General features: G+C 48.6%; 1 protein-coding gene across 1 annotated transcript in view; it reads left to right on the plus strand.

The window, feature by feature from the left end:
* Window positions 1-25,885, plus strand: part of MARCHF6 (membrane associated ring-CH-type finger 6) — a 2,224,824-nt gene that overhangs the window by 142,523 nt on the left and 2,056,416 nt on the right. The window contains exon 2 of the mRNA XM_069613753.1: window positions 15,358-15,454. Within this exon, the coding sequence (XP_069469854.1) occupies window positions 15,358-15,454 (97 nt within the window). The remainder of the gene's footprint in view (window positions 1-15,357; window positions 15,455-25,885) is intronic.

A 25,885-nucleotide genomic window follows, 5' to 3' on the forward strand; every position in this document is an offset into this window, starting at 1 on the left:
GCACGCATACAGAACATGTACAGTGTGGGGTATGATCTATAAGGTGTGCATTTGTCCAAATTTCTCTTTGATCAGCTTCTTCTGGGATATTCTCCCCTCTCGAGTGGCATTCATGGACCAAAGTGACCTTAATATTTTTTCTCCACTTAGTTCAGAGCAGTAACCCTGCTCTCCACACCCACTATATTAAATACTAACGTCTTGGCAGGCACTGGAGGGAAGCCCTTCTACACCAACATAACATTACTTATCTCTGGCACTATGGCAGTTTCGGGAGCAAACTGCTAGAACCTCTCTGAGCAATCTGGCACTATATCCCTTAAATCATTGTTGGGCACTACATCCTGACAAAATTCAGCTGGACGCTATATCCATCAATAAAAAAAAATCAATAAAACGCAGATAAGACAAAACGTTAAGTTCAAAACCTTTATTGACTTTGTCAGTATGGCATTAGAGAAACTTTTTTAAGGTAAAGGTGTTTTCCTACAATACAACAGGATATTCCTCTTCAAGGACAATGTAAGTGAACAGTGTTAGGATGGGATAATTATGAAGTGTTACGGTGCCTCATCTAGCGGGGATCGTGTTCTCTGTTCTGTTGCACATCTTCTCCTACATTTTGCTCATGTAGGCTGTCAAGGTGAGACAAATGGTGCAAGTCAGATTTATTATGAAGGTGTGATAATTTGTTAGAGTTGTAGGGGTTATGTCTATAAATGGCAATTGCTAACTTTGGGGGGTGGGGGGATCCAGGGGGTGGGGAGTCCGAAGGAACCGATGATATCAAAGTAGGGGGTTGGTAGGCGTGGTCCTAACACCTGTGGTCTTTAACACGTACTAAATGTAGTGTTAGCAAGTCTGACCCTGGGAATGCTGTAATCTAATCCAATGAAAGAGTATAAAGATGAACCACATAAAGTTCCAAACTAATGTTATCAAGTCTCCTAACCTACTCGCTTACCCTACCCTAAACGTCCAGCCCTAATTTATAACAAAAGGTTATTCACTGCACTGTTCCAATGCTCGGATGCATGCGCCCAGTGTTTTCGGTTTCTCCTTGCTTCAGGCTGACATGTAGTCTGTTTAGGAATATTGTGGCAGGTGGGTGGAATTTAAAGTTTTCGTCATCTCCGTTCCAAACTACTAGATTTGTTGGTAGAAGAGTATTTTCTACCCCTCACTTGAGGGTCCTAATCAGGTAGTCTATTTCACGCCCCATGCCAAGGCTCTGGTTTAGCTCTGGTTTTTCATAAAGTTTTGTTACCAAATGGTGTGAGCCCTTTCACCCTAGCTCTGTTTGCTGAGTTGTTAAGCAGTTGTAGTGCCCTTCTACCTACGGCACTGGTGTATTGGATCACTCCAACCCGGCCGTCTGCGTGGGTAATGTAAAGGTGGGCTATTTCCCTTTCCAACTAGTAGGTTTTTGAGTAGATATTGTGACAAATTGACTTATGACCTACAGGAGTACAAGGATCAGTAGAGGCTAAAACACCCACTCAGCCCTCCCACTTCTACAAACTAAGAGCCAAAAATATCATGAAGCTAAAATGTGCAGTCAAGAGAAATTCCCTCCTACGCCTTTATGTGGTAGCATGGGCTGGGGGGAAGGCTATACTCTAGAGGGGTGTGAATGTGGCTCAGTAGCAACCCAAACAGTGAAGTATACCTGTCCAAAATAAAGGAATGTGTAATCAAGGTTCTATAACAAGATATATAATTTAACTAAACACATGATGTACAATATTAACTAACTAGAAATACCACAAAAAAATCCACCTCTGAAGAAAGAACACAGAATATGCAAAGATAACAGATGCAGCACTCTGGGTAATGAGACTGAGGGAGAACAGGCTACCTTGTTCAAAAATTGATATATTCTTGGGTGCAAAAGGGGAAAAGGTGACCTTACCTGTCTCTAGGGCACAGAAATGGACCCAGGGGACAGTCGGCAGTCAATAGTTACTTTTTGCAGTTCTTGGTGGCCCAACAGTGCCGAATCAGATGACGCAGTGCTGTGGGAGCAAGGAGAAGATTGGGAGCGTGCAAAAGGCAGCACCGGAAGGCCCTTGTGGTTCAAATGTGTCAAATGGCACTTGAAATACATCTCCAAGCAGTTCAGTGGTGAAAAACACTAGGATCACTGCTGTCTTAGCTGTTGGGGTGCTGAGAGTCCCAATCCAAGGGCTTGGGACAAGTTCAGTCCTTTTTTATCCTACTCCTAAACACTGGGGAGGCTGGCACACGACTGCAGGGGTCCTTCAACACCGAGGTCCTGGGTAACGCTGTGGCTGGCAGATATGCAGGTCTTGCTCCAGCAGCAGGTTCACGCCCAATGGCCCCTGGGGATGGTTAGGTGACAGAGCTCGCCTCTTCCTTGGAACACCTGCCTGAGGACTCAGGGAAGGACTCTTCTTCCATCAGGGTTCAAATAAAACCATCAAGGATTGGCACCCAAAAGGTGTTTCAAGTAAGTGGTGTGAGACACCTTCTTTTAAAGTTAAGTCAACAAGTGATTGGACTAAAGCTAGCCTGCCTTAGTAGTCCAATCCCTACTCTTGAAATTGGTGGACTTTCGGTGTGATGTCAGAAGGGCAAAACTATAGGAAGTGAAGGGGACAGGAAAAAGAGAGAGGCAGATAGAAACAAGATGGTGGTAGTCTTCCGCCACTGTACAGAGGTCCCCTGTCTACACTAACCCTGCCCCCTCCCCATCTCACTTGCATCCAAGGCCTTTAGAAATGCACCGCGCTGGTGTGAGATGCTCCATTCGAATGGCTGTGCTCTTTTGATTGCCTGGGCCCCGGACCGCTGCCTGTTTTCTGGCTGTTTCTGGTGGAGGATGTTACCTAACCTCACAAAGTCATCAAAGAGGGAGGCATGGCCATTCAGGTTCCTGTACTGTCACTTTGCACGTCCTTGCGCCATGCCTTAACTCGGGCATAGCTTATATGTAGAGTTTACTCTGCCACCATCATGGGCTACTTGTCATAGTTTTGGTACAGGGGTGCGTATCTCAAATGCAGCCCCTGCACTGCATACACTCTGCTGTCACTGCAGCTGTGAAATTGGCAACTGTGGCCTCTGAACGTACACTGTGCCACTGGTAGAGCATGTGCTTCATATCAGAATACTGATGCAGCAGGGCACAGATGCATACTGTGCTTTTGGCACGCATCTTCTGAAAGGAATCTGATCAACAGCTTATCCTTTCAGAGATGGAATTACCCTCATCATTTTATTACTTAATAAAAATCAAAGCGAGGGCTTTCACACCCTTGCCAGATGGCAATTCATCAAAATAAGTATCCCTCTCACCACCCCAACTCATTTGATGATCCTTGTCAGGTGGCATATTTTACCTTTTTGCCACAGACTTGCTTCTATTTTTGTTCCCAGGAGATGCTGGTAGATCTCTTTGGGTTCGTGCTCTCCAGAAGTTGGTGAGTGTTTGTGTGAATCCAAACAGCCAATTTCCCCCTTGGCGGAATGGCCACCGGTCACTGTTACTCGATAAATCACCTGCACACTCTCTCTCCACACCTCATAGCGATGTATTCTGTTTCCAATGGCGTATCACTTAGATTTCTATGCTGTGAATACTGCAACCCAGTCACATCCAGGTGAGGTACGTTTTAATGCTCTTGTGGCAAACTCGCCTGTTATTGATGCATACGACCGCCTAAGAACAATGTACCCAACATTCACGCAATCAAAGCCCTTGCAGGACAAGGCCACAGCGTTGAGCGATGCAGTTGTGCAGGTTACACTGCCCGACTATACGTAGCATGCTTCGCTATGTCCACGCTACCATACCTATAAGAACTGAGGTACGGACCTTCTGTGGCAAAACCCTCGCAGGACAAGGCTGCGGGTATGGGGAAGCAGTGCAGATGGTGAGTGCAGACGACGTCGCCCTCCGTGGCCGCAAGGTAAGAAGGTGCGTGGAGAGTTAGCTTTGCTTCTTTGCATGCAACCCCCCAACCTTGTGGCCCTTCGCACCCTTGCATACGCTTTCTCCCCCTGCAACCTACCCTGGCACTCTCCCACCCCCCACACGCTCGCATCTACCCCTCTTACGTGTGCTCCCTCGCAACGTAGGCCGCGTGGGCTCCCTCGCAATGTAGGCCGCGTGGGCTCCCTCGCAACGTAGGCCGCGTGGGCTCCCTCGCAACGTAGGCCGCGTGGGCTCCCTCGCAACGTAGGCCACGTGGGCTCCCTCGCAACGTAGGCCGCGTGGGCTCCCTCGCAACGTAGGCCGCGTGGGCTCCCTCGCAACGTAGGCCGCGTGGGCTCCCTCGCAACGTAGGCCGCGTGGGCTCCCTCGCAACGTAGGCCGCGTGGGCTCCCTCGCAACGTAGGCCGCGTGGGCTCCCTCGCAACGTAGGCCGCGTGGGCTCCCTCGCAACGTAGGCCGCGTGGGCTCCCTCGCAACGTAGGCCGCGTGGGCTCCCTCGCAACTGCAGGTCGCGTGCGCTGCTTGCTTCTCTTGCCGCATGCGCTCCCTCGTATCATCCTGCATCCTGTCCCCCCCCCCACCCACTGCATTCCCATCTTTTTTTTGTCAAAATCTTTTTATTGAAACATCAGTTCACAAAGTAATCTTGTAACAGTATAAACAAAGGCAAGAATATTTGGGTGCAGTTCAATATTACATCATATTGTTATGCATTTGCCTAGTGCTCAGCGAGTGTCACTGAGGCTAAATAATTTAACAGTAGGTTGATGTTTCATTTTAAACATTGTTATTATTACATCATAATTACTCTCAGGGGTGTATTGCTGCAATGTATATTATAGAAGAAAGGAAGGGAGGAAGGAGAAAGCGAAAAGAAAAGGAAAAAAAAAAGGGGGGGAGGGGAAGGAGGGGCCCCACCACATTCTTTTCGACCTGCTCCCTCAGTAGTCCAGTTGCTGTTCCTAGTACCAACAATCTCTCACTCTGGTGCTGAGTCAGTTATGTACCTTATATTTGGTAAGATTCTCAGGGCTGGAGGAAACATTTGATTAGTTTTGGTTGGAAGAGCATATGCTCCCTATCTTCTACATGGTTTAGAAATGGGCCCCAGATTTGGCGGAATTTGTCCGTACGATTCATTAATGTGGCTGTTAATTTCTCCATTCCCATGATTTCCCAGACTTTGACCCACCATTGTGCAATACAGGGGCCCTCCGGCTCTTTCCAGAAGCGCGCTCGCGTAAGACGAGCTGCCATCAGGAGTTGGGTAATGAGCTGCGCTCTGGGGCCAGACTGCGGGTATGATCCGTCCTCGGGGGAGTCTCCCAGGACCATCACCATTGGGTCCATAGGGAGGAGGGATCCGCAGATGTCTTTGATTTTGGAGCGAATCTCCAGCCAAAAGGATTGGATGGTCGGACAGTGCCACCACATGTGACCTAGGTCCCCTTTTGCCCCGCACCCGTGCCAGCAAGTCTCAGGGTATTCCGTATTTATAGCGTGTAGCCTCTGCGGAGTAAAGTACCATCTGTAACATATTTTGAGTGCGCATTCCCTCACTGTCGTGCATCTGGAGGATTTATGTGCTCTGGTCCAGATTCGCTGCCATGCCTCAGAAGGGATCTCTTTCCCCAGTTCTTTCCCCCACGAAACCATGTAAGGAAGTTCCTCTTCCTCAGGGACTATTTCAGTAAGGCGATAGCATGTGGCTACATTATGGGCACGTTGACCTTTAGTTGCGGTTAGCTCGAGGCCTATGGGGGGTCTATTGGCGGCTTTCCTAACTAGTGGGTTAGTGATCCAGTGTCTAAGCTGAATGTATCTGAACCTTTCAGATTCTGGGAGGTTAAATTTCTCCTTGCACTGTATGAATGTCAAGGGGACCCCGTCTGAATATGTCTCCTGCAGTCTCAAGACTTCGTTTCCCGACCATGCATGATAGGATCTAGGTTGAAGCCCCGGGGTGAAGATAGGGTTTTGTGTGATCGGAGTCAAGGGGCCCAGTCCCGGGGTCAATCCTCTTAGAGTGAGCTGTCTATCCCAGCATCTGAGTGAGGCGCATGTGGTTGGGAGGAGTGGAGCTTGGGGAGCTCGGGCGTCCCGCGGCAGGAAAGGGAGATGGGATAGGGGGGTCGTAGTGAGTGTCTGTTCTATATCTTGCCATTTAGGGGGGTCCTCTTGGAGCGCCCATGTCAGGATAGGGGCTATCTGAGATGCTCGGTAGTATCTCACCATAGACGGGAGTCCCAGTCCACCCAGTTGTCTACTTCTAATGAGGATCTTGCGCTGGATTCTAGGCGTTTTACCCTGCCAAATGAATTGCGATGTGGCTTTCTGAAGGTCGTGCAGGTCTCGCTCCGGGATATAAACTGGGAGCGCCTGGAATGCGTAGAGAAGGCGGGGTAGTAGGGTCATTTTGACAGCTGACATTCGCCCTAGCCAGGAGATTTCCTGGGGGCCCCATTTTACTAATGATTCCTTTGCTTTTTTAAATAGTGGGGGGATATTGGCCTTCGCCAGGTCAGAGTATCTTGCGGTCAAGAACACTCCCAGGTATGTTATTTTGGTGGTTTCCCAGCTGAGGGAGAATTTGTTCTGTATGACGTTTAGCGCCTCCGGTGTTTCGGACAGGTTCAGCCCCTTTGATTTGGCCGCGTTTATTGAGAAGCCCGAGGTCTGTTCAAATTTATCCAGCAGGGCCATGAGTGGGGGGACCGAGGACTGGGCCTCTCGCAGAAAACAGAGCACATCGTCCGCGTATAAGGCCACTTTGTGCGTCTGGTCTTTCAGTTTGAACCCTTGAATTTCGGGGTGTAAGCGGATATGTTGGGCTAGCGGTTCCATTGCGAGCGCGAATACCAGCGGAGATAGGGGGCAACCCTGTCTAGTCCCTCTGCCGAGAGGTATTCGTGTTGTCCACAGGGAGTTGACCCGTACCTGGGTGGTGGGGATCTGGAAGTTCGATAGTATCAGCTTGGAGAAATGCGGGCTAAACCCAAACCCCCTCAGGACGGAGTGTAGGTAATTCCATGACATGCTGTCAAAGGCCCGATGGGCATCTAGAGACAGTAGGGAGAGAGGGCCTGGCATGGAGGGAGCAAGGGCTATCAGGTCGATAGCTCTTCTGATATTGTCATGAGCCGATCTTCCCTGGATAAAGCCCGTCTGGTCTCGATCTATTAATTTAGGTAGTATTTCTCCCAGGCGGCGAGCTATGATTTTACTGAAGATTTTACCGTCCGTGTTAAGCAAAGCTATGGGCCGATAGGAGGAGCAGTCAGCTGGGTCTTTTCCTGGTTTTAGTATTAGGGTGGTAAATGATTCGGCCATGGATGTGGTGACCGATCCCAGTTCCCATAGGCTATTGAACAGGGTGGTTAGATGTGGTGCGAGTTCCTTCACGAAGGTTTTATAGAACTTGTTTGTAAACCCATCTGGACCCGGGGCTTTCCCGTTGGGGAGAGATTTAATGACTGTTTCTATTTCTTCCCCAGTTATTGGGGCTTCTAGGGATTCCTTCAAAGATTGGGGTAGTTGTGGGAGCTCTGCTTTGTCTATGAACTCCTGAATGAGGGCCGGGTTCCCTGTGTGCGGGGTGGCGAGTTCCGTGAAGTATTCCTTTATGATGCAGCATTTACCCTCCTCCAAAAATGTGCCTCTGCCTGTCTTGTCCCTTAGGAAGTCTATTCTGTTTTGTTTATTTTGCTTCCCTATTTTGGCTGCTAATAGCCTGTTTGCCTTGTTCCCTTTAGTGTAGAAAAATTGTTTAGTGCGCATCATGCCATAGGCCGCTTTCCCCATATGATGTGCTTCTAGCGCTTTTTTGGCCACCCTCAAGTCTCTCAATGTGCGCTGAGTGGGTTTCTTCTTATGTAGCCCTTCCAGTCTGATAACTTCCTCTTCTAGCTGCTCCCGCAACAGTTTTCTGGTTCTCCCTCGTTGTGCAGCCTGTTCTATTAGATGACCCTTGAGTACCGCCTTCCCCGCATCCCAGACCATCCCCACACTCACGTCTCCCGTGCTATTCTCACTGTGGTATAGCTCTATAGTTTCTTTAATGTGGGCTCGAATTATTGGGTCGTCTAGTAGGAAGTCATTTAACCTCCAGGGTGATCTCGTGGGGGGGGAGACTCTAGGGGGAGAGATAGATAATAGGACCGGAGAATGGTCCGCTAGGGCCTCTGGGAGAATTTCTGATTCTAACACATTCGGGATCAATGAGTCGGCGATCATAAACATATCGAGTCTTGAGAACCCGCCATGTACTGGTGAGAAGTACGTGTAATTTCTTTCATTTTGGTGGAGATATCTCCATACCTCGATCAGGGAATGATCTCTCAGCATAGAGGTGAGGGCCTTGAAGTTATTTCCATCATTTACTGTGGGGGGTAGTGTTTTGTCGGCCGTGGGATTGATTACTGCATTGAAGTCCCCGCCTATGATTACCTCCCCCTCAGCGTGGTCAAATAGCGCTTTGGACAACTTTGTGAAGAACCGACTTTGGTTAAGGTTTGGGCCGTATATGGAGACTAGAGTGACCCTGCGGCCATCTAGTGTAGCGTTGACCAGCAGGAACCTCCCTTCCTCATCCCGGAATTGTCCATTAGTTTTAAAAGAGATCCCTTTACGCACTAAGATGGCAACCCCACGCTTTTTCAATCCGCTCGATGCGAAAAATCTAATGGGATAATTTCTGTCATTCAGGCGGAATTCGTCCGCTGGGCACAGGTGTGTCTCTTGAAGGAACAGGAAGGAGGCGTCTAGAGACTTCAATCTATGGAGGAGTGCTTTTCGCTTCAGGGGGGAGTTTAGGCCCTGCACGTTAAGCGAAATAAATTTATAGCTAGGGGTTGCCATAACTCAGTCGCTCAGGTTCTATGGATAATGTGAAGCTTCTAGCCATCATCACTGGACAGATACATTTCTCTGGGAGGGGCATTGCGGCCCAACCATAATGAGGGCCGTGGTGGGTTGAAATATATCCCTTCTTTGGTATCAATAGGTGGGGGCAAAACATGGAAAACTCAATAGGTAACATATAAAAAGAAGTTGTGGCAGCAAATACGTTAGACAGTTCCATCGAGGGTGCAATGGAGAGAGTCCCCAAGGTGCGTTGGTTTAAGTAGTGTCTTTGTCGGGCGCCATCCGTTCTGGCGCCCAAGCCATCTGCAAATAGAGAACTCCAGTACCCAGTTTATGTTTGAACTTAAGGCGTAGAAGTGGCAAGTGATCGCCTTGGTTAGACTGGGATTTAACAAGGGGAAGTTGAACTTTGCTGTGGGTAACAAACTGTCTGGGAGCCTTCAATGGTGCCCGTCAGGGAGGTGTGAAACCAGAGAGGAGAAGCATATCTAAACGTGGGGGAAACCTTGTTGACAGTACCATCTCGAGATAAAGGAGAGGGCGTTGTTGGGAGGTATGTGCCCTGCTTCCACCATCGAACACCCACGTCGGGTTCTGGCGGGGAGTGGATGGTGTCCTTGCAGGGGACCTTTCTTCTGATGAGGTAAAAACAGAAGTCGCTCTCTCACCTTCAGTCTGTACAGATCTCTGCCCAGCTTTTCTCCTCCAAGGACGCCGGCGAAGGGGCTCCTCCGGGGGTTCCCGGGGGCTTTCTCGGATCTGGTTCGCCTTTGAGGGCTGTCACTTCCCTCGGCCTGCGTCGGGATCTTTCCCTCCTAGACTTTGGAGCCGGGCGCGAGACGGGCTCGCTGTCCAGCGGGGGTCGCGGTCCGCTGTCCTCCCCGTCCGGAGGTTCTTCCATCAGGCTCTTCGCTTCCTCCTCAGTGGATATGACATGGTGTTGGTTGTTGAGTTCGAATATGAGTTTGCAGGGAAATCCCCAACGGTATCGGATCTTCTGATCCCTTAGCCAGGACGTCACTCTGTGCAGGCGTCGTCTGCGGGCCAGGGTATAAGGAGCAAGGTCCTGAAATAGGTGTATCTCCGTGCTCTGGAATCGGATCGAGTCAGAGTTCCTAGCTGCCGCCATGATGTCCTCCTTCTGGCGGTAGAAGTGTACCCTGGTGAGTAAGTCCGGAGGCAGATTCTTCTTCAGCTGAACTGAGGAGTACACCCGGTGGGTTCTATCTAGTTTAAGGTCCTCAGTCGGTGGCAGCTCTAGGAGGGACCTGAAGAGCGTCTCCACGTATTCCGCTAGCTCTCGATCAGGGATCTTCCGAGGGATTCCACGCAGACGAATATTGTTCCGTCTCGATCTATTTTCAAGATCAGCTTGTTTTGCCCATATGTCCTCCAGATGTTCTTCGATGAGCTGAACTCTTCCTGCCAGGGCTTGATTATCGTGGGATTGAACGCAGGTGACGTTTTCGAGATCATTGACCCTGGACTCCAGGCCACCAAGATGAGAGGTCAGTTCTGCGAGTGTTTGAGCCAAAGAGTCCTTGGAGGTTTTAATCTCCTTCTTTATTTCCTAGGTGATATCTTGCTTGAAGGATCTGAGCATTCCCTCCATGTCCTCCCTGGACGCAGCCATATTGATGTTGGTCTCCGGGGTTGGAGCAGGGGTAGAGGGTGGGTCTTTTGAGTGAAGCGTTAAGTATGCTTTTATATTCTGTGTTTTCTGTTTGGACCCAGATTTGGGCATCTCCGGAGCGCCGATTGGCTTCGTGTGGGGTCCCAGGAAGAGGGGTGTGTAAGAGCACTCAGACCGTGCTGCGGTATTGCTGTGAGCCCCTGTCAGTTATGTTCCAGTACGGTTGTATCTCAGGAGGCCACGTCAGGGTGCCCAGAGCCTCCCAAAGGCCTCACGGCTCCCGGTATGTTTTATTTTATGTGTTTCATCTATGACCCCTTCCCTTCGGTACCTGAAGAGCTTGGTGATTGTGCCTTCCGTGGCGGGAGCAGGGCGGCCCGCCCGTGCTCTAGGTCCGTCGGGTCGAAGTGGCAAGTGAAGTCTCCTCCGGAGGTCCCTTCAGGGTCCAACTTTGCGGTGCAGAAATGGCCGAGACGAGCCGGAACGAGCGGAGGTCCCCAGTGGGCCCGCCCAGCCCGTGCAGCCTGGTGTTGCGCCGTCGGGGGGGGGGGGGCAGGGCCGCGAGCGCAGCGGTCTGAACTCACCCCCCGAGAATGTCGGCTGGGGCTTGGCCTACCTCCACATCAGGGCTCATCAGGGCTCGGAGCGCTGTCATCAGGGGCCCGATCGGGACCCGGGGAGGGAAGCCGTCCACTCCGACACACGCGGGCAAGGACTGTCGGGAATCAGGTTCGTCGCAGCTTCCTCCAGGGGCCGCCGGTCTCCAGTCCGGGCGGCCGTTCCGGGCGAGGGGCTCGCAGGGGCCCCAGGGTAACTGCTGCGAGAATAATCGGGCGATTGGGTAGTGAGAGCGGGAGCTCTCCGAAACGTATTTCCTCTCGCCGGGGGCTTCACCGCCTCCGATCCCTCGCGGGTTCGCTCGCCCCGGTCCTCGCTCTCTTATAGGGGTTCTTTAACGGGCCCAGCGTCGCTCGTGTGTCCGCTCCAGTCTCAGCTCCTTAGACCATCGCCGCCGCAGCGGGCCTGCGTCAAGCCACGAACTCCGGCGCAGCTCAGGCGAGAGGGTCAGGACAGTAGAAAAAGGCGCGTTCCGCCATCTTGGATTTTTCCGGAGCCAGGGTCCGCGTCGCTCAAAAGCGTATAAAGCTTGGGTTTCCCCCGTCAGGAATTCCGCGGCAGAACCCTCAGCATGTCTTTTCGGTTCAGTTCTTCCGTGGGGCTGAAATTCTTCGTGCGGGTGGGTTAAAACGACTGGCTTGGGCGCTTCAGGCCGGAGCTCAGAGGAGGCACGTCCGCATGGTGTGCCGCCTGGCCACGCCCCCCCTGCATTCCCATCTTATCCCCTCCCTTCTTGATCTATTGTGTACTGGTTTTTGACTATGGGATTGCTCCACTGCATTCCTTCCTCTAGGCTCCAGTTGTGCTCTGTGCCTTGTTTATGATGCTGACTTTGTGTTGATCCCTATGGTTTTGATAGTGGTGTTCCCCATGGTCTGTGGCAATACATTGCATTGCCTGCATTCTTCACCTCCAGGTTCCTGTTGAGCTCTCTGTTTTGCTTTTGATTCTGTATTACGTCTGGTTTGTTACTTCTAGGTTCCCTATTGTGCGCTGTACTTTGTTTCTTGTTCCGTACTCCTCTCTCTTGCACCCTTTCCCCTTGCACTTCTCGTTCTCACATTTGCATGATCTGAATGGCACAAGGCCTAGTAAGATAGTTTGTCTTGTCCTCCCTCTGTCTTTCCTCCCTTGTCTTGTCGTGCCTAGAAACACTTGTGTACAGGCGCGTTATAAATGACTTCTAATCATATCATGAGTATGTCTCTTTAAAACATCTAGTACTGGAATATAAACAACTTGGACAGATGGCCCCCTCACCTAAGATTATTTCACTGTCCGGTGGCACACTGATACTTTTATAGATTCAGATGGAATCTTTTACCGACAAGAATGGTTATACAAGAGGGTCCTGGGTTTATGGTTATACAAGAGGGTCCTGGGTTTTGTAGGTTTTGCTTGAAAAAGACTGATTCGGAAATCCTGAAGCATCTTGTTTTTATTGCCCTAAATTGCTGATAGCCTGTGTGAAGTATTTTAAGGAGTTCATTCATTCCCTGTCTTTTGTACAGAGTGGGCAGTTATGGCTAAGGATGTTGGGGGCTCCCCAACTTCTATGTCCCTAGCAGTGATTCGATATGTCAGGTTTTTAATTTGAGAAAATATTTGAGGTACTTTATGTTGGATGGGGAAAGAGGTTGTTGTGGAAAGTTCTGTATTTATTAAGTTAAGTGAAGACTGTGAGTGCAAGAGCGAAGATTGTGAAGATTTGATAGTTTTTTTTACACTTTGAGTTCTTCTTTGCTTTTAAAATACGGAAGTATATTGTGAATTTTTCATTTTTTTTTCTTTCTTTTTTCATCTTTTTCTTTATTTGGAAAGAAAAGGTATCAAATATTTTATTTTATCAGGCGGTTGTATTTTGTATAAAGATATTTTGTGTACGGTTATGCCATGAGTTAACAATGAACTGTATAGTCTGTAGATGTTAACATGGTTTTTAGAATGATAAATTGTTACAGTTAAAATACTTTTTAACCAATAAACAATTAAAAAAATAATAGAAATTCACTGTAGCATTTCAGTGTTATACGTGCCCAGCCTTTATGCAGTTTCTGTATCCTTGGAATTCGGCCACATAGACGTGCCTCAGGACTGCAGAGAGATTTCATTGTGGTCTAGCGTCTTCTCTATCAAATACTACATGCATTAAGGAATGTAGAAGATTCAGTATTTGCTATGGCAGCAATGGCATTGGTCTTTTCCCTCTTCTAGCCACTTCTCCTACTCCCTCAACTGCTGCTCCTAGCAAAAGACAATCTAACTCCTCAATCAGGGTACTCATTGCTGAAATTTGAAGTTACTCTCTGGAACAGACCACACACTCCCTATGGTCTCACAGGCTCATAAACGCGTTCATGGAGGGCCTTTTCAGAACGTGCCCTTCAGTGAACAAATTGGGCCCTGTCTTGGAATGTACAGTGTTTAGTTCCCAAGTGTATGGGTCCTCCATTTGCACCCATGCACTATGCTGATGTCAAGTTTGATACCTGGAAAGTAGCATTTTTAGTAGCCATACCCTCGGCCAGTAGGGTTGGAAGATATGTTTTGTCTTCACAACAACGATATCTAACATTTCAGAAGGACTGAGTTCTCCTTTCGACTAACCAGAAATTCCTGCCAAACGTGGCAACCTCATTTCACTTACAAGAACCCCTGGTATTGGCTGCATTAGCAATGCTTCTACCACACCCATAGGAAGGCTTGGCATTCATTGAACATAAAGAGGACGCTCAAGTACTACATCAATCACACTAAGAGCTTCGGCCAGCCCACTCAACCGTTCACAGCATTCAGATCGAATTGTAGTGGTAAAGGTGTGCCAAAAATCTAGGTGGCGGTCATCACGCGTTGACATTTTCCATGCCGGGACAGCTGAAGGCACATTGCACAAGCTTCATAGTCTAGGACTACTCTTGGTATAAGTGCTGCTTTGATATCTGTTGGTGGCAATCTGGAGATCCCTTCACACCTTCACAAGATTTTACTGCATCGACAGTGTGTGGAGGAATCCAGGAACGGACAGCCTTTCCTGCGGAGTCTATTCTCCTGAAGTCTGCTTTTCTCTTTTTTTTTTTCCTTCTCCTCCTAGTCTGTTGGGCTTAATGTGCTGCTTTTTAATCTATTGAACAACATGTGAATCCAGGGTTCTAAATAAATTGAGCTTGCAGGAGCTAAAACCAGCTCCTGGGTGTTTGGTATCCCCAAGGAGGCAGGCGCTACTGCTGAGGAACCAGGAGCGAGTACCCAGCTCACCATGAATCTAACTTCCACATGAGATACACATGTTAAGTTTGCAAATAATGTTTGATTTGTTGTGTTTAAATGTGTACGATATGATATGACATTTTATTTAATTTGCTCTCATACGCAAGTGTTTCCTAATTTCCTAAAGATGTCTTAATTCTTTTATAGTAGCATTCCAAATACTCAGTTAATGACATGTATGCATGTTTGTAAGGCGCAAATTGCCTGGGGAGCCAAAAATAGCTCCCAGTAGCTGTTGCTTTCAAGATAACCAGGCTCTCCTAGGCTTGAAGCAGAAGCTAAATGGCCCCCAGCTCCCCTCAATTTCGAACCCTGGAATCTATAACAAAAATCTAGTGCTTGAAAATGTATAAATTACTTAACCTGTAACTACGGTTCTCCACCATTGATATCTTTCATAGATTCTGTGCAACCCTCCCTCCAACTCCACATGAGGCTCAATACAGCAATTTTCAGTGCATTACAAGAATCTGAAGATGTCCTCCATGGCTAGAGCTAAAGGAGATAGTGCCTCTTGGCTGGAGGGCAAATGGACTGAAAATAAATTTGATGGAATACTAAAGTGTGTAGTTTCTTGTCTTTCCATTGAAACTGCTTTATCAATCTGTCAGGGATTCAGTCTGTTGACTGGGAAGATTTAGCATCATGTGAGTGTATGAAAGATATCAATGCTGGAGAACCGCAGTAACGGGCAAGTTATTTTTTCCTTTAAGTGGCTCATTACATGGTGGTCTTTTCAGAATCGAAAGTCTACAAAGAATACCTCTGTTAGAAAACTGATACATACTTATTGAATGCCATTTTTTTCTTCTGTACAATGTCGTTTTTTTTTAATTTATTTTTTTTACTCACTCAAGTCTTAGTAAGGAAGCTCTTGTGTTACAAATGTTGTAATGTAATTTTACAAGGAAGCTGAACTGTAGCAATTTCAAATATATGCACCCACATATCTTTTTTTTGCCTTCAGTGATTGAATGTTAATTGGCTAAGTTCTAACTTAATTTTGTTTCTCCATTAGACATATGCAGGGTTTGCCGGTCAGAAGGAACACCAGAGAAACCCCTCTACCATCCGTGTGTGTGCACCGGCAGTATTAAATTCATTCATCAAGAATGGTATGCTCTCTAAACTGTTTAAGAATCCATTTATGGTATATGCATACTTTAAAGCCATCGAAAGACTATAGATAATTGAAAACATAATCTTGCCTCTGGAATGATTCTCAACGTTTTCGTAAAAAAATAAACCACTTTATGGCACCCTTAGACCTCCCCAACTGAGCATCAAGCAGTAGGTGAGAGTTTAATACCATTGCTGTTAATTAACATCCACAGGGATGAGGGGGAACTGTAGTCTCTTTACATTGGAGTCTGAGGCCGATCCAAAGGAGCACCTATCTTCAAACAGGGGCTATGCTGAAGTTTAGCGGGTATCAGTTCTTCAGATGTATTTTGTCAAAAATACAGATCCTTTTTGTCACCAAATGCTTTTATGAAATGACAAATGTTATCTGTGATGGCATATAGATCCGTCGTGCCGCAGAAGGATAGATATTTGCAAATGATAAAGAATATGTTCCACTCTGTGGGATGGCTACCTGACTTCAGCAAAAAAAAAAACTCTTTAATATTAAAGAGAATGTTTGCAAATAAGGTGGGATTGGATTGGTAATTATGAGCATCTGTCTTCTCTCCACGGTTATCCCGCTATATCCAATGTGACACACAGATTCATGAGACCTCAGCCTTATTTGATGCTCTCCCCTGATCCTGGAGTTCGTAGGCTCAGGTTGCTGGTGCGTATCAGTTTCCAGTGCTTGCTGACATAGGAATAAGATTGAAATTGCAAAAGGAGTCCAAATTCTGTAGAATTTGTAAGATCACTGGGAACCATTAAACATCCCTTTACAGAATGCCCACAGTTGGGCCCACTGTATGATTTATTTTGGTCACCTGGTGCATCGGTATGAAGCAATACAAGAACAGGAATTTTGGACCTACTGCTTTAACACCTATGCTGTATCTGTCCATATTGCAATATACCAAGTATGGCTCCATATTCAGAAGTTTATTTGAGGTGTGTTTCATAAGATGTGATTGTGATACAAATTGGAAAAATAATTTTTAGAGAAATATTTAGAGAAATTGAAGAGATTTTAGAAACTTAAGTTGAGAAATTTAAGTTTGAATTAAATTTAAAAATTGAATATAAATTCAAAGTTTTATTTTAGATACTCTTTAGAGTTTTATGAAGGTTTATAGATTTCTTTTAGAATGATTTGAAAATTGAGAAACAAAATGAAATTCAATGTTTAGGGAGTTGGAAAGTTCAACTGTAAATTCTGAATTAATTGTGTATAAGTTTGAATGTATTTTTTACGTGTGAAGTTCTATTTGCACTATATAAAGTAAAAAAAAAATTAACATAGCACTACCAACTATTACCAATATGGGTTAGCTTTGGGTCTGGTCAGGAGAGCTGATTGGCTAAAAGGTTAAGGTGTTGCTTTCATTAAGTATTTCCTACCAGGCATAGCTGATCTGGACAATGGGGCAGTGACTGCTGGGCTTCTACGCTCATTGATCCGTCCCATGGATACTATAAATATGAAGCAGCACTGGCACGACTTGCTTTCATTCAGCATTTCCTACAGGGCACAGCTGATCTGGATAACTGGTTGGTGACTGCTGGGCTTTACGCCCCTTGGGCCGTCCTCCAGATCCTATACAAACGGTGAAGCAACGCTAAAGCGGCGTGAGGGCGACACTCACAAAGCACATTGCTGTCATCTGGCAGAATGGTAGATGCCTCCCTCTCCTTATATTATGTGAATGGGTTGATTGTGTTGCAGCAACTTTTCTCTCACTAATTCTTCAACACCGTTAAGCGACGCTGCAAACCTCCTATCTGCTGCACATTATTCTCTCAGGCAACCTAGAACTTGTATCAACAAAAAAATCCAGACTCCACATGGGAATGGTGAAGAAGGGCCCATTACTATTACTCCTCACATTTTGGCATTACACTACCTATTGATTTGCTGTGATTTCATGTACAAAGCCATTATGGACCACACTCTCATATTAAACAACATCTTAGCCTTGGTTAGCCCGAAAAGGTCACTTTCGAATGTGGCTAATAATGGGGGTGATGATGTACTAGTAGTTGAGGAGACTGCCTTTCTAGCGTAAGCTGCAGGCTCTGGCATGCAGCTTGATGCACCTGTGAACATGCTCCTTGTGATCAATAATGAATGTTATTCTTTTTTTTTTTAAACCTTTCTTTATTGGTTGGTTCATATCTCAAGACATTCAACATTACAACATCAACTTGAGGTACAACGAGGAGTTCAAGTACAGGTAGGTATCAAGCGACAAATAGCAGGGCTCCCCCGTAAGCGTGTAGTGGTTGGGGAACAGCATTAGTCGTGGAGTACATTGTGATCTATTGGTTCATGCAGAAGTTGTGCCTGGTTGTCCTTTTCCTATGGAGCCGTTGTTAGCTCACCTACTTCCAAATTAGAGCCCTGAGACATGAGAGAGGGCACAAAGGAGCCCCAAATGTTCAGTAGTCCATATTCTTTGTCGGCATCGCTAAGCCAGACCATATCCCTGAGCCAAGTCTGTGCACGGGGAAGGGGGGACTCAGGGAGGGGGGGTTGCACCATTCCATCTCATTAAAATGCACCTCCTTGCCATTATCATACATGTTGTAATCAATTTCCATTTCTGTTTAGGAGCTTTGGGCAACCAGCCAAACATGCAACACACTAATTCACATGGTAGTGCTCTTCCGAGCATAGCAGAGACAGCTTCCACCACCCCCTACCAAAACTCCAACAGCTTGGGGGTTCTCTACATCATATGAATCAAGTCTGCAGGTTCAGTGTTGCATCTTGGGCAGTTGCTTTCCCTGGTGCGATCGATCAAATAGAGGCGGGCTGGAGCCAGGTACGCCCTGTGTAGGGTTTTAAACGGAATCAGTTGCCGTTGTGTATTAAATGCCCCACTGTGCGTACGCTCACAGATCATTGCCCATTGTTTATCCATAAAGGGGGATTCTGCATCGTCCTCCCATTGGCGCCTGCACGAGAGTCTACCGGGGGGTGCTGCGCTGGATAAGCCCATAGAGACCACCCGCCTCTCAGCCGGAGAGCCAACCAGGTATTGCTTCAGTGTGAGTGTCTTCTGGATGTTTGGAAACAAAAGGGACCGTGTTTTAAATGCCGCCCAGAATTCTAAGGTACTGCAGTATGCGATGGAGCCCTCCTCCCATTTTCACAGAGAATGGCTACGGCGATACATATGTTCCCCCAGAATATAGGTCAGCCATACAGTCAATCCCCACATCCTTCCATTCTTGTAGTACAGCTTCATCACAGGTCGGTGGGATGCACTCTATTTTCCATATCCAGAGACCCGGATCAAATAGGATATCGATCCATAGTCGTTTCAGTGCTCTGTTCCATGCATGAATCGTGTATGCCACAGGGTCAAATTTACACTTTTACGCCACCTTCTGCGAAATTGGGACCTCCTGTAGTGTAAAAGGTTGCACCGAGCATCTCTCTATGCATACGTGTGGATGCCGTGGTGCCCCCGGCATCCAGTAGGATGCGAAGTGTAGCTGCGCAGCAAGGAAGTACAATTCGACGTCCGGTGCCCCCCACACCGCCAGGGTAGGACAGGGTGTGCCAGCTTACTCGCGGGGGCCATGCCAGCCTAATCCGCTGCACCCTCAGTTCAGCAAAGTACCCAACACCCGGCCACGCAGGGATATTTCGGAAAAGGTAAAGGAGTTTGGGGAATATCACCATTTTAGCAATCGCTATCCGAACTAGCAGCGAAAGTGGGAGTTAACACTACCCATCCACCCTGTATCTCAGATACTTAATGTGATCGTCTTCCACCAGCATCTTTGCATCGTGGCTCACCCGCACCCCTAGGTACATGACCGACTCCTGCTCCCATCTATAACCCCCTCAACCGATATAGTCATACCCTCATTCACTGGGAATAAGATGGATTTGGTCCAGTTTATTCTAAGACCCAAACTCTGCTATCTCCTGCGAGAGCGGTCCTAGATTAGTCACAGGGTCTTTAAGATATAAAAGGGGGTCATCCGGATACAGTGGCACCAACTCCCTAGTGCCACCCAGAGCCAGGCCCCTTGCCAGGTGCAATTTACAAAGTTGGGCCTCCATTGGCTCAATCGCCAAAGCGAAGAGCAACAGCAGGCAGCCTTGAGGAAAGGTCCTGGACCGTTTGATGTCCAGACCTATTTGTGCGTTTGCGCCAGCATACAGCAGGCGCACCGCCGATAAATACCCTGGGGTGCCCACCTGCTGCAGGACCTCCAAATAGGTAGTCCCACTAAACAAGTCAAACGTCTTCTCCATATCAAGCAGTGCTGCAATTGCCTGTACCTTGGGGGTCTATCTGGGCAAGTATAGCAAAGAGTCTATGCAGGTTCAATGAGGATGACCTCCCCGGGATAAAGCCTGATTGGTCTGCATGGATTATGGTAGAGACATACGTAAGCAGACCATCTGACAGCACTTTGGAAAACATTTTCGTATCTAGATTAAGCAGGGGGATGGGGCGATATGGCAAGCACTCCATAGGGTCCTTCTCCGGCTTGGGTATCAGAGTGATCACTGCCTCCCACATGGTCGGGGGAGTTGTCCTACCTCCATCGCCTCCGCTCAGACAGACAGCAAGTGCAGAGCTACCTCAGGGCCCAGCTCCTTCTAGAACTCTGCCGTTATTCTGTCTGTACCGGGTGCCTTAGCCAAAGGGAGGGCACGTATAGCAAGCCTCATATCGTTGTGTGTAATGGGCTTTGCAGGAGCTTCAGCCGCCTCATGTTGCAATACGGGCAAAGACGCCTCTTGCACCAGCTCAGGAGTTGGGATGGACCCCCTAGACGTGTATAAGCGCTTATAATATTGGTAGAAAGCATTTAGGATGGCGTCCGGTTTTATGACCACCTCGCTGCCATAGTTTCTCACAGCGGCGATGACCATGGTTCCACTTTCGCATGTAATCATTGCTGCAAGCTGCCTGCCCAGTCTACCCTCTTCTCCATATAGACGAGCCATTACCGGGCATGCAAGATATTTAACCTCTCGGTCCGCCAAGATGTTAAAGCGATCAAGTGCATTTATTGTCTTCAGCATTCCCAGCTCCAGTGATAAGCATCCCCCTGGAGTACCACCTTAAATCCCTCCCACGTGGAACTCCTCGTAGAGACCGATCTCAGGTTCTCCTGGAAGTATAGCTTGACTAGGCTAAGCACTTCGCTTTTGAATACTATGTCCAACAGGGCTGCCGCCTCGAACCTTCAGAAGGGACAGGGGATTCTCTCGTCACCTGAATCCAGGGACCAGAGGACAGGCGAGTGATCGGATAGCGTTCTGGGGAGGAGAGTACAATTGATCGTCCTGCGTATAAGCAGCAGGCTCGCTAAGATATTGTCTATACGCGAAGAGGTGTTGTGGACCGTTGAGTGGAATGTATACTACCTGTCCTCCGGCCAGAGCAGCCGCCACATCTCCTAGGTCCAACTCTGGCATACAATTCTGCACAGTCTCCGCTGCTCTAGACCTTGGGAGAGTGCCCCTTGCTGACCAGTCTTTCTCTGGGTCAAGAACAAGATTGAAGTCCCCCGCACATATAATATTAGTGTGAGTACTTGTGACATTGGGATAACAGAGACTCAAAGAATGATGGATCATCCTTGTTTGGACTATACATGTTAATGAACGTCAATAATGTAGAACCACAACACCCTGAAACAATTGCCCGCCTGATCAATTAAAGTTTCCTTAGCACGCAACCAAAGTGACTTGTGTAGAAGTATCATGGCTCCTGCCGAGTACATGAGTATGATGTGTAATTTTCCCCCAAACCCTCCACTCCCCCAGGACCTTGCAACTCCCTCATTACTCTTCCCAACCAGGTGACTTTCTTGTAAGAGGACCACCTTAGCTCCGTGCCTCTCACAGTACTGGATCACCTTACGGGTCTTGCGTGGGTTAAGCCCATGCAATTTCCAGCTCATGACCTTGCAGCTAGCCATAATCCCTGCGTTGTTTCAGACGGGCCTGTCCAGCCACCATGTACTCATGCTCTCTCCCTCCGTTGCAGACCGTGTACCTGGGATGTGAACCATTTTGAGATGATCCCCCAACATGCCCCTAACCTCTCTCCGCTCCCCACCCTCTCGAGCATCCCCCCAGTAACCAATATTCCTTTCCCCCACCCACACTGCCCACCCCCAACTAGTGTGAATTGCCACCCCACCCCATTACCTTCCCAACTTATCAAACATCATGGGCCATCCCTAGGCATGCTTGACTCCACAACTCAAAGGCCCGCCCCCCTCCCGGACCTCAAAGGGAGGATCTTGTAATGACAACTTAACTCAGCAGCTGAACTGATTCATTACATGGGCCAAAATATCTATAACCCACCGGCAGTGACAAAGAAACAATAGTAGATTTGCAGGGGCAGCCTTGCTTGTAGGCCGCCAGAGTTCTCCTTTTAACATACACCATGTTATGTAGCCCTGGGCAAGATCAGCCCCAGGTTCACTGGGCTAAATCTTCAATAACCCTCTCACTCCTTCGGCAATGTCTTCAGGAAGGCAGGCTCAGCTCCAGGGACCGTGAAGGAGTGCGCTTGACCTCCTTGCTGCATATGTAACTTAGATGGGTATAACATGTCGTATTGTAGTCCCCTTTCCGGTAAGGTGCGTTTTGCCGCCAGAAAGGAGAGACAGGCCATCTGCACTCTCTGGGTGAAGTCAGGATAGAACGACACTCGGGAGTTCTCATGGGTCAAGTCTCCCAGCTCGCAGGACCTACGTAGGATTTTCACGGTCCCTGTAATTTAGCAGACAAACTATTATTGGGCGTGGGCTCTGGCCCGGTCTGGGGATCACCTGGGACACCCTTTGAAGCCCTTTCGATCAAGAATTGAGATGACAGTGGAGGCGTCTGTAGCACTTCCTGGACAAACTTCTTCATACAAATCTCCATATTCTGCTGCAGGACAGATTCCGGGACCCCACCACGTGGATATTATTTCTCTGATACCTCGCCTCCAAATTTTCATTTTTTCCCCCTTTATTGCAGAGACCTCCCTCTGGAGCGAGCAATTCGCCTGTGTTGCTTCACTGCTGGTATCTTCCAAGGCCCCCTCGCAATGTTCAGCCTTGGATATTCGTCCACATCTCAATCCGTTCCTGCATGCGATCAACCTTGTAGGCCATGCTATTGCGTTTCGTATTGATGGACACGAAGCCGGACCTCATCTCTGCCAGTACTAAGCTAAATTCTGAAGCCGGTGCTCCACTATCGGCCTTCGAGCGGGGGCCGCCTGTTGGCCAGACAGGCCGGATCTGTCTGTGTTTTCACAAGGCGACAGCATCTTCTCTCCCCCTCCACTTAGGCCTTCCTGCTGGGTGAAAAGCAACCGGGATTTCTGCTTGGTTCCCTTGGCCATGCAGCTTTTCTCCCCGCCCCGTTTGGCTACCAAGGAGGCGCTGCACTCCCCAGACACAACTAGCAGCAGCAGGCACTAGGTCTCCAGGTGGGTAGCAGGCGCTCGATCCCCTCCGAGCGGCGTTAATGATTGTTAATTGAGCAAGCCTTGCATGCTCATGTCGCTGTCATGGAGTGCACTCGGTGGGGACAGGTATTACTCTGATGAGGTTGGAGGAGAGGGACAGCTGGCGGTCTCCCCTTGGGGCGGGGGGGCGCGACAATCAATTGCTTGTTTCACTAGTGGTTCATCCCCTTCCCAACCATGGCAGCGTCCCCGCAGGACCAGTTCATGTTAATCTGTGGAGGCCCCCAGAGGTGCGGACCAGCGCCCAAGAGCCGCACCAGCAGCTAGGGTATCCCGTCTTGGGGCCGGTTACAGCCAGGTGGTAGGGTTGTTGTTGTTGACCCCTCACGCAGGGTGCAGGTGCCGCTCCAGTAGCCAGAGCAGGCTCCTGGAGTGCACCGGGGGCAGGAGCACCCCGCTCGCGTTTGGGCCAATAGGGTGATATCCAGCACCCATATGGTGATGAAGCTCCTGTTTCTGGCATGATTGTACTAGTTCTGGGTGTGTGAATTGGCGCCACTGGGCAGCACCTGTGAGATGGGTGTCCAGTCTTGTAGCGGATTACTGATGGGCGTCAGGGTAGCCACTGCCGCCCCCCCACCCCACACCCTCTCCCCATCCCCCTTGAGGTGTAGGTATCCAGCCAATCGTCCAGGCACAGCACTTCTGTGGTGATAAGCTGCCAGTGTTGATGAGAGCCCTAGGTATGTGGGCTACCGTGTGACGGCAGCGCCATCATTACAGATTTCCAACTTCAGGGCTACCTTCGGAAGGGCGCTGGGGCCTCCGCGGGTCCTGCACTATGGATGGAGTTGCTGCATATGCGGATCGGGCAGAGTCTCCAAGCCTGTTGGTTACGGTGACCTCTCCCTTTTCTGCTGCTGCCCAGGGTTCCACACGGGACCCGCCCAGGGATGATACGCCCGTTGCAGCTCCCGCCTGGGATTCAGCCGCGGAGACGACTCCTCCCCTGGGACATGTAGTGAGCAGCCCGCGGGGCTGGCTCGTCTGCAACTGCAAGGGCGACTTGGTGTATTTGCTAGCTCGGGCGGCCGGCTCTTCGCGCCACTCTCGGCTGATTCCCTTGTCACTCTTCGACACTCTCACCTCTGCTCCCCTGGGGATATAAATCTTGGCTCCCCAGCACGGTCCAGCGCCACTAGGACCGAGTGACTCCGGTGCCAAGCTCGCCACGGCCACCAGCCTGCACAGCACCTCTGCCTCGCTCTGCTCCAGTGCGGCCCGCTCCAACAGCCCCACACCGCTCAGCCGCCTCTTCCTTGCAGGTGCACGCACCGGCCTCTATCTGATCTTGGACTCCAGCCACGGGTGAGTGCTTCTCAGCCCCCGTTGCTGTAGGCACTCACCCGTGGGTGCAGGTCTGGCCTCCCCCTTCACACGGCTCGGGCAGAGCTCAGGCAAAGGTGGCCATCTTGATTGCAGGCTTACTAGCGCCCCACCAATTTTTAATCTAAGGTTAATCACAATTTACATCGAGTTGCCAAGACACCGACAGTGGGTGAAAAAAAAAAAATGAAAAAAATCTCATGCAGCTGAAAAAAATACAGTATCTAAGAGACGCCACCTAAAAAAGAAAATTGGTACACTTTGGCAACTATTTAGTAACTATTCCCTCGCTTCCACTTATTTGCCAGTGACTTTGGTCCCTGCTGAAAGTGGCTTATATGATCTTGTAAAACCTGCCCTAGTGGTCCGAAGCATAAAGTGCAAATAACTCTAATGGCAAACAGAAGCTACACACTAGAGATATTCGCTCATATCTTTCTACCATATCACGTAGTTATTTCCAACTTCATTGACCCATGCAATACTATAGATATCCATACCTGTACTGACATGGTACAGAGTGAGGATTTTGCATCTCTTAAAGGCATTGTACAATTATAACTCGAAAACCACTGTCTGTAATTTGGCTCCTACACTGCCACAGTTGTCAGAGCTCAGCAGAGCACTACGGTACGCTTATGGTCTGGAACCTGTTCTGCAAAAAACAGGATCTTCTACTTTTATTAAAGAAAAAAACATTTCACTGTTCCACCAGATCTTGCCACCAAGAACCATTTCCATCTCTGACATACAAATTGTGGAGCAGCGAGAGAACCCGATTCTTGCCACTTCACTTGTTCACTTCTGTTCCCACAACATTTTAGGCTTTGTCTTAATGTAAGAACATGATCGCTACGCAGGGGCTACAAATGTAGTCCCTATTAAACTCTGGAACAGGTAGACTCCAGATATCTTGCCTCCACACTCTTGGTTCTACTCATCACACCTCTTACACTGCTGTACCACAGACTAAAGAAAATAGTTATCCTAGGAACAAATTCTGCTGCTATCTATTCTATCTTAAACATTGCCTCTACTACTGCCCAGCAGGCTAAGGGGTAATAGCCAACTTCGGAGTCAAACCCTGGCCAAATTGGATACCCTAATGGTGACTCTAAATCCTAAACGGTCTAGAACTGCCAGGTTTGGTCAAATTCCAGCCAGTATGGGCAGATATAACCCAAGGTACTGGGGCTGGTTGCCGAATATTTTACAACCTGGGCATGTGAGTCGTTCCTAATACTGGCCTGGCAATCTGTTCTTGGAATTCCCAAGGACATTCCCATTGTGCCTCAGTTGGGGGCGTAGGAGCTTCTATGGACCTTTATGAGGATATTGCGCTGCACGATACCTGGTTAGTCAAACTGTTGCCTTTTGATGGGGGGGAAAAGCACTATTCTGGCCTTTGCTACTTGGGGAGGGAGGACCCACAATGTAGATCTAGAGGTGGCCTTCTTCTTACTGTTAAAAGCCCTTTGAACCTGGAGCAGCTTGTGTTCTCGACAAATATTATTCTAGCAGGTTTAGTCAGTTGGAAATCATGCACGGGTGGACAGACCACAATACACATTGCCAATATTTACTATC

This window comes from Ambystoma mexicanum, chromosome 5p (assembly GCF_040938575.1).
Source record: "Ambystoma mexicanum isolate Mex_15411 chromosome 5p, UKY_AmexF1_1, whole genome shotgun sequence".
Lineage (NCBI taxonomy): Eukaryota > Metazoa > Chordata > Amphibia > Caudata > Ambystomatidae > Ambystoma > Ambystoma mexicanum.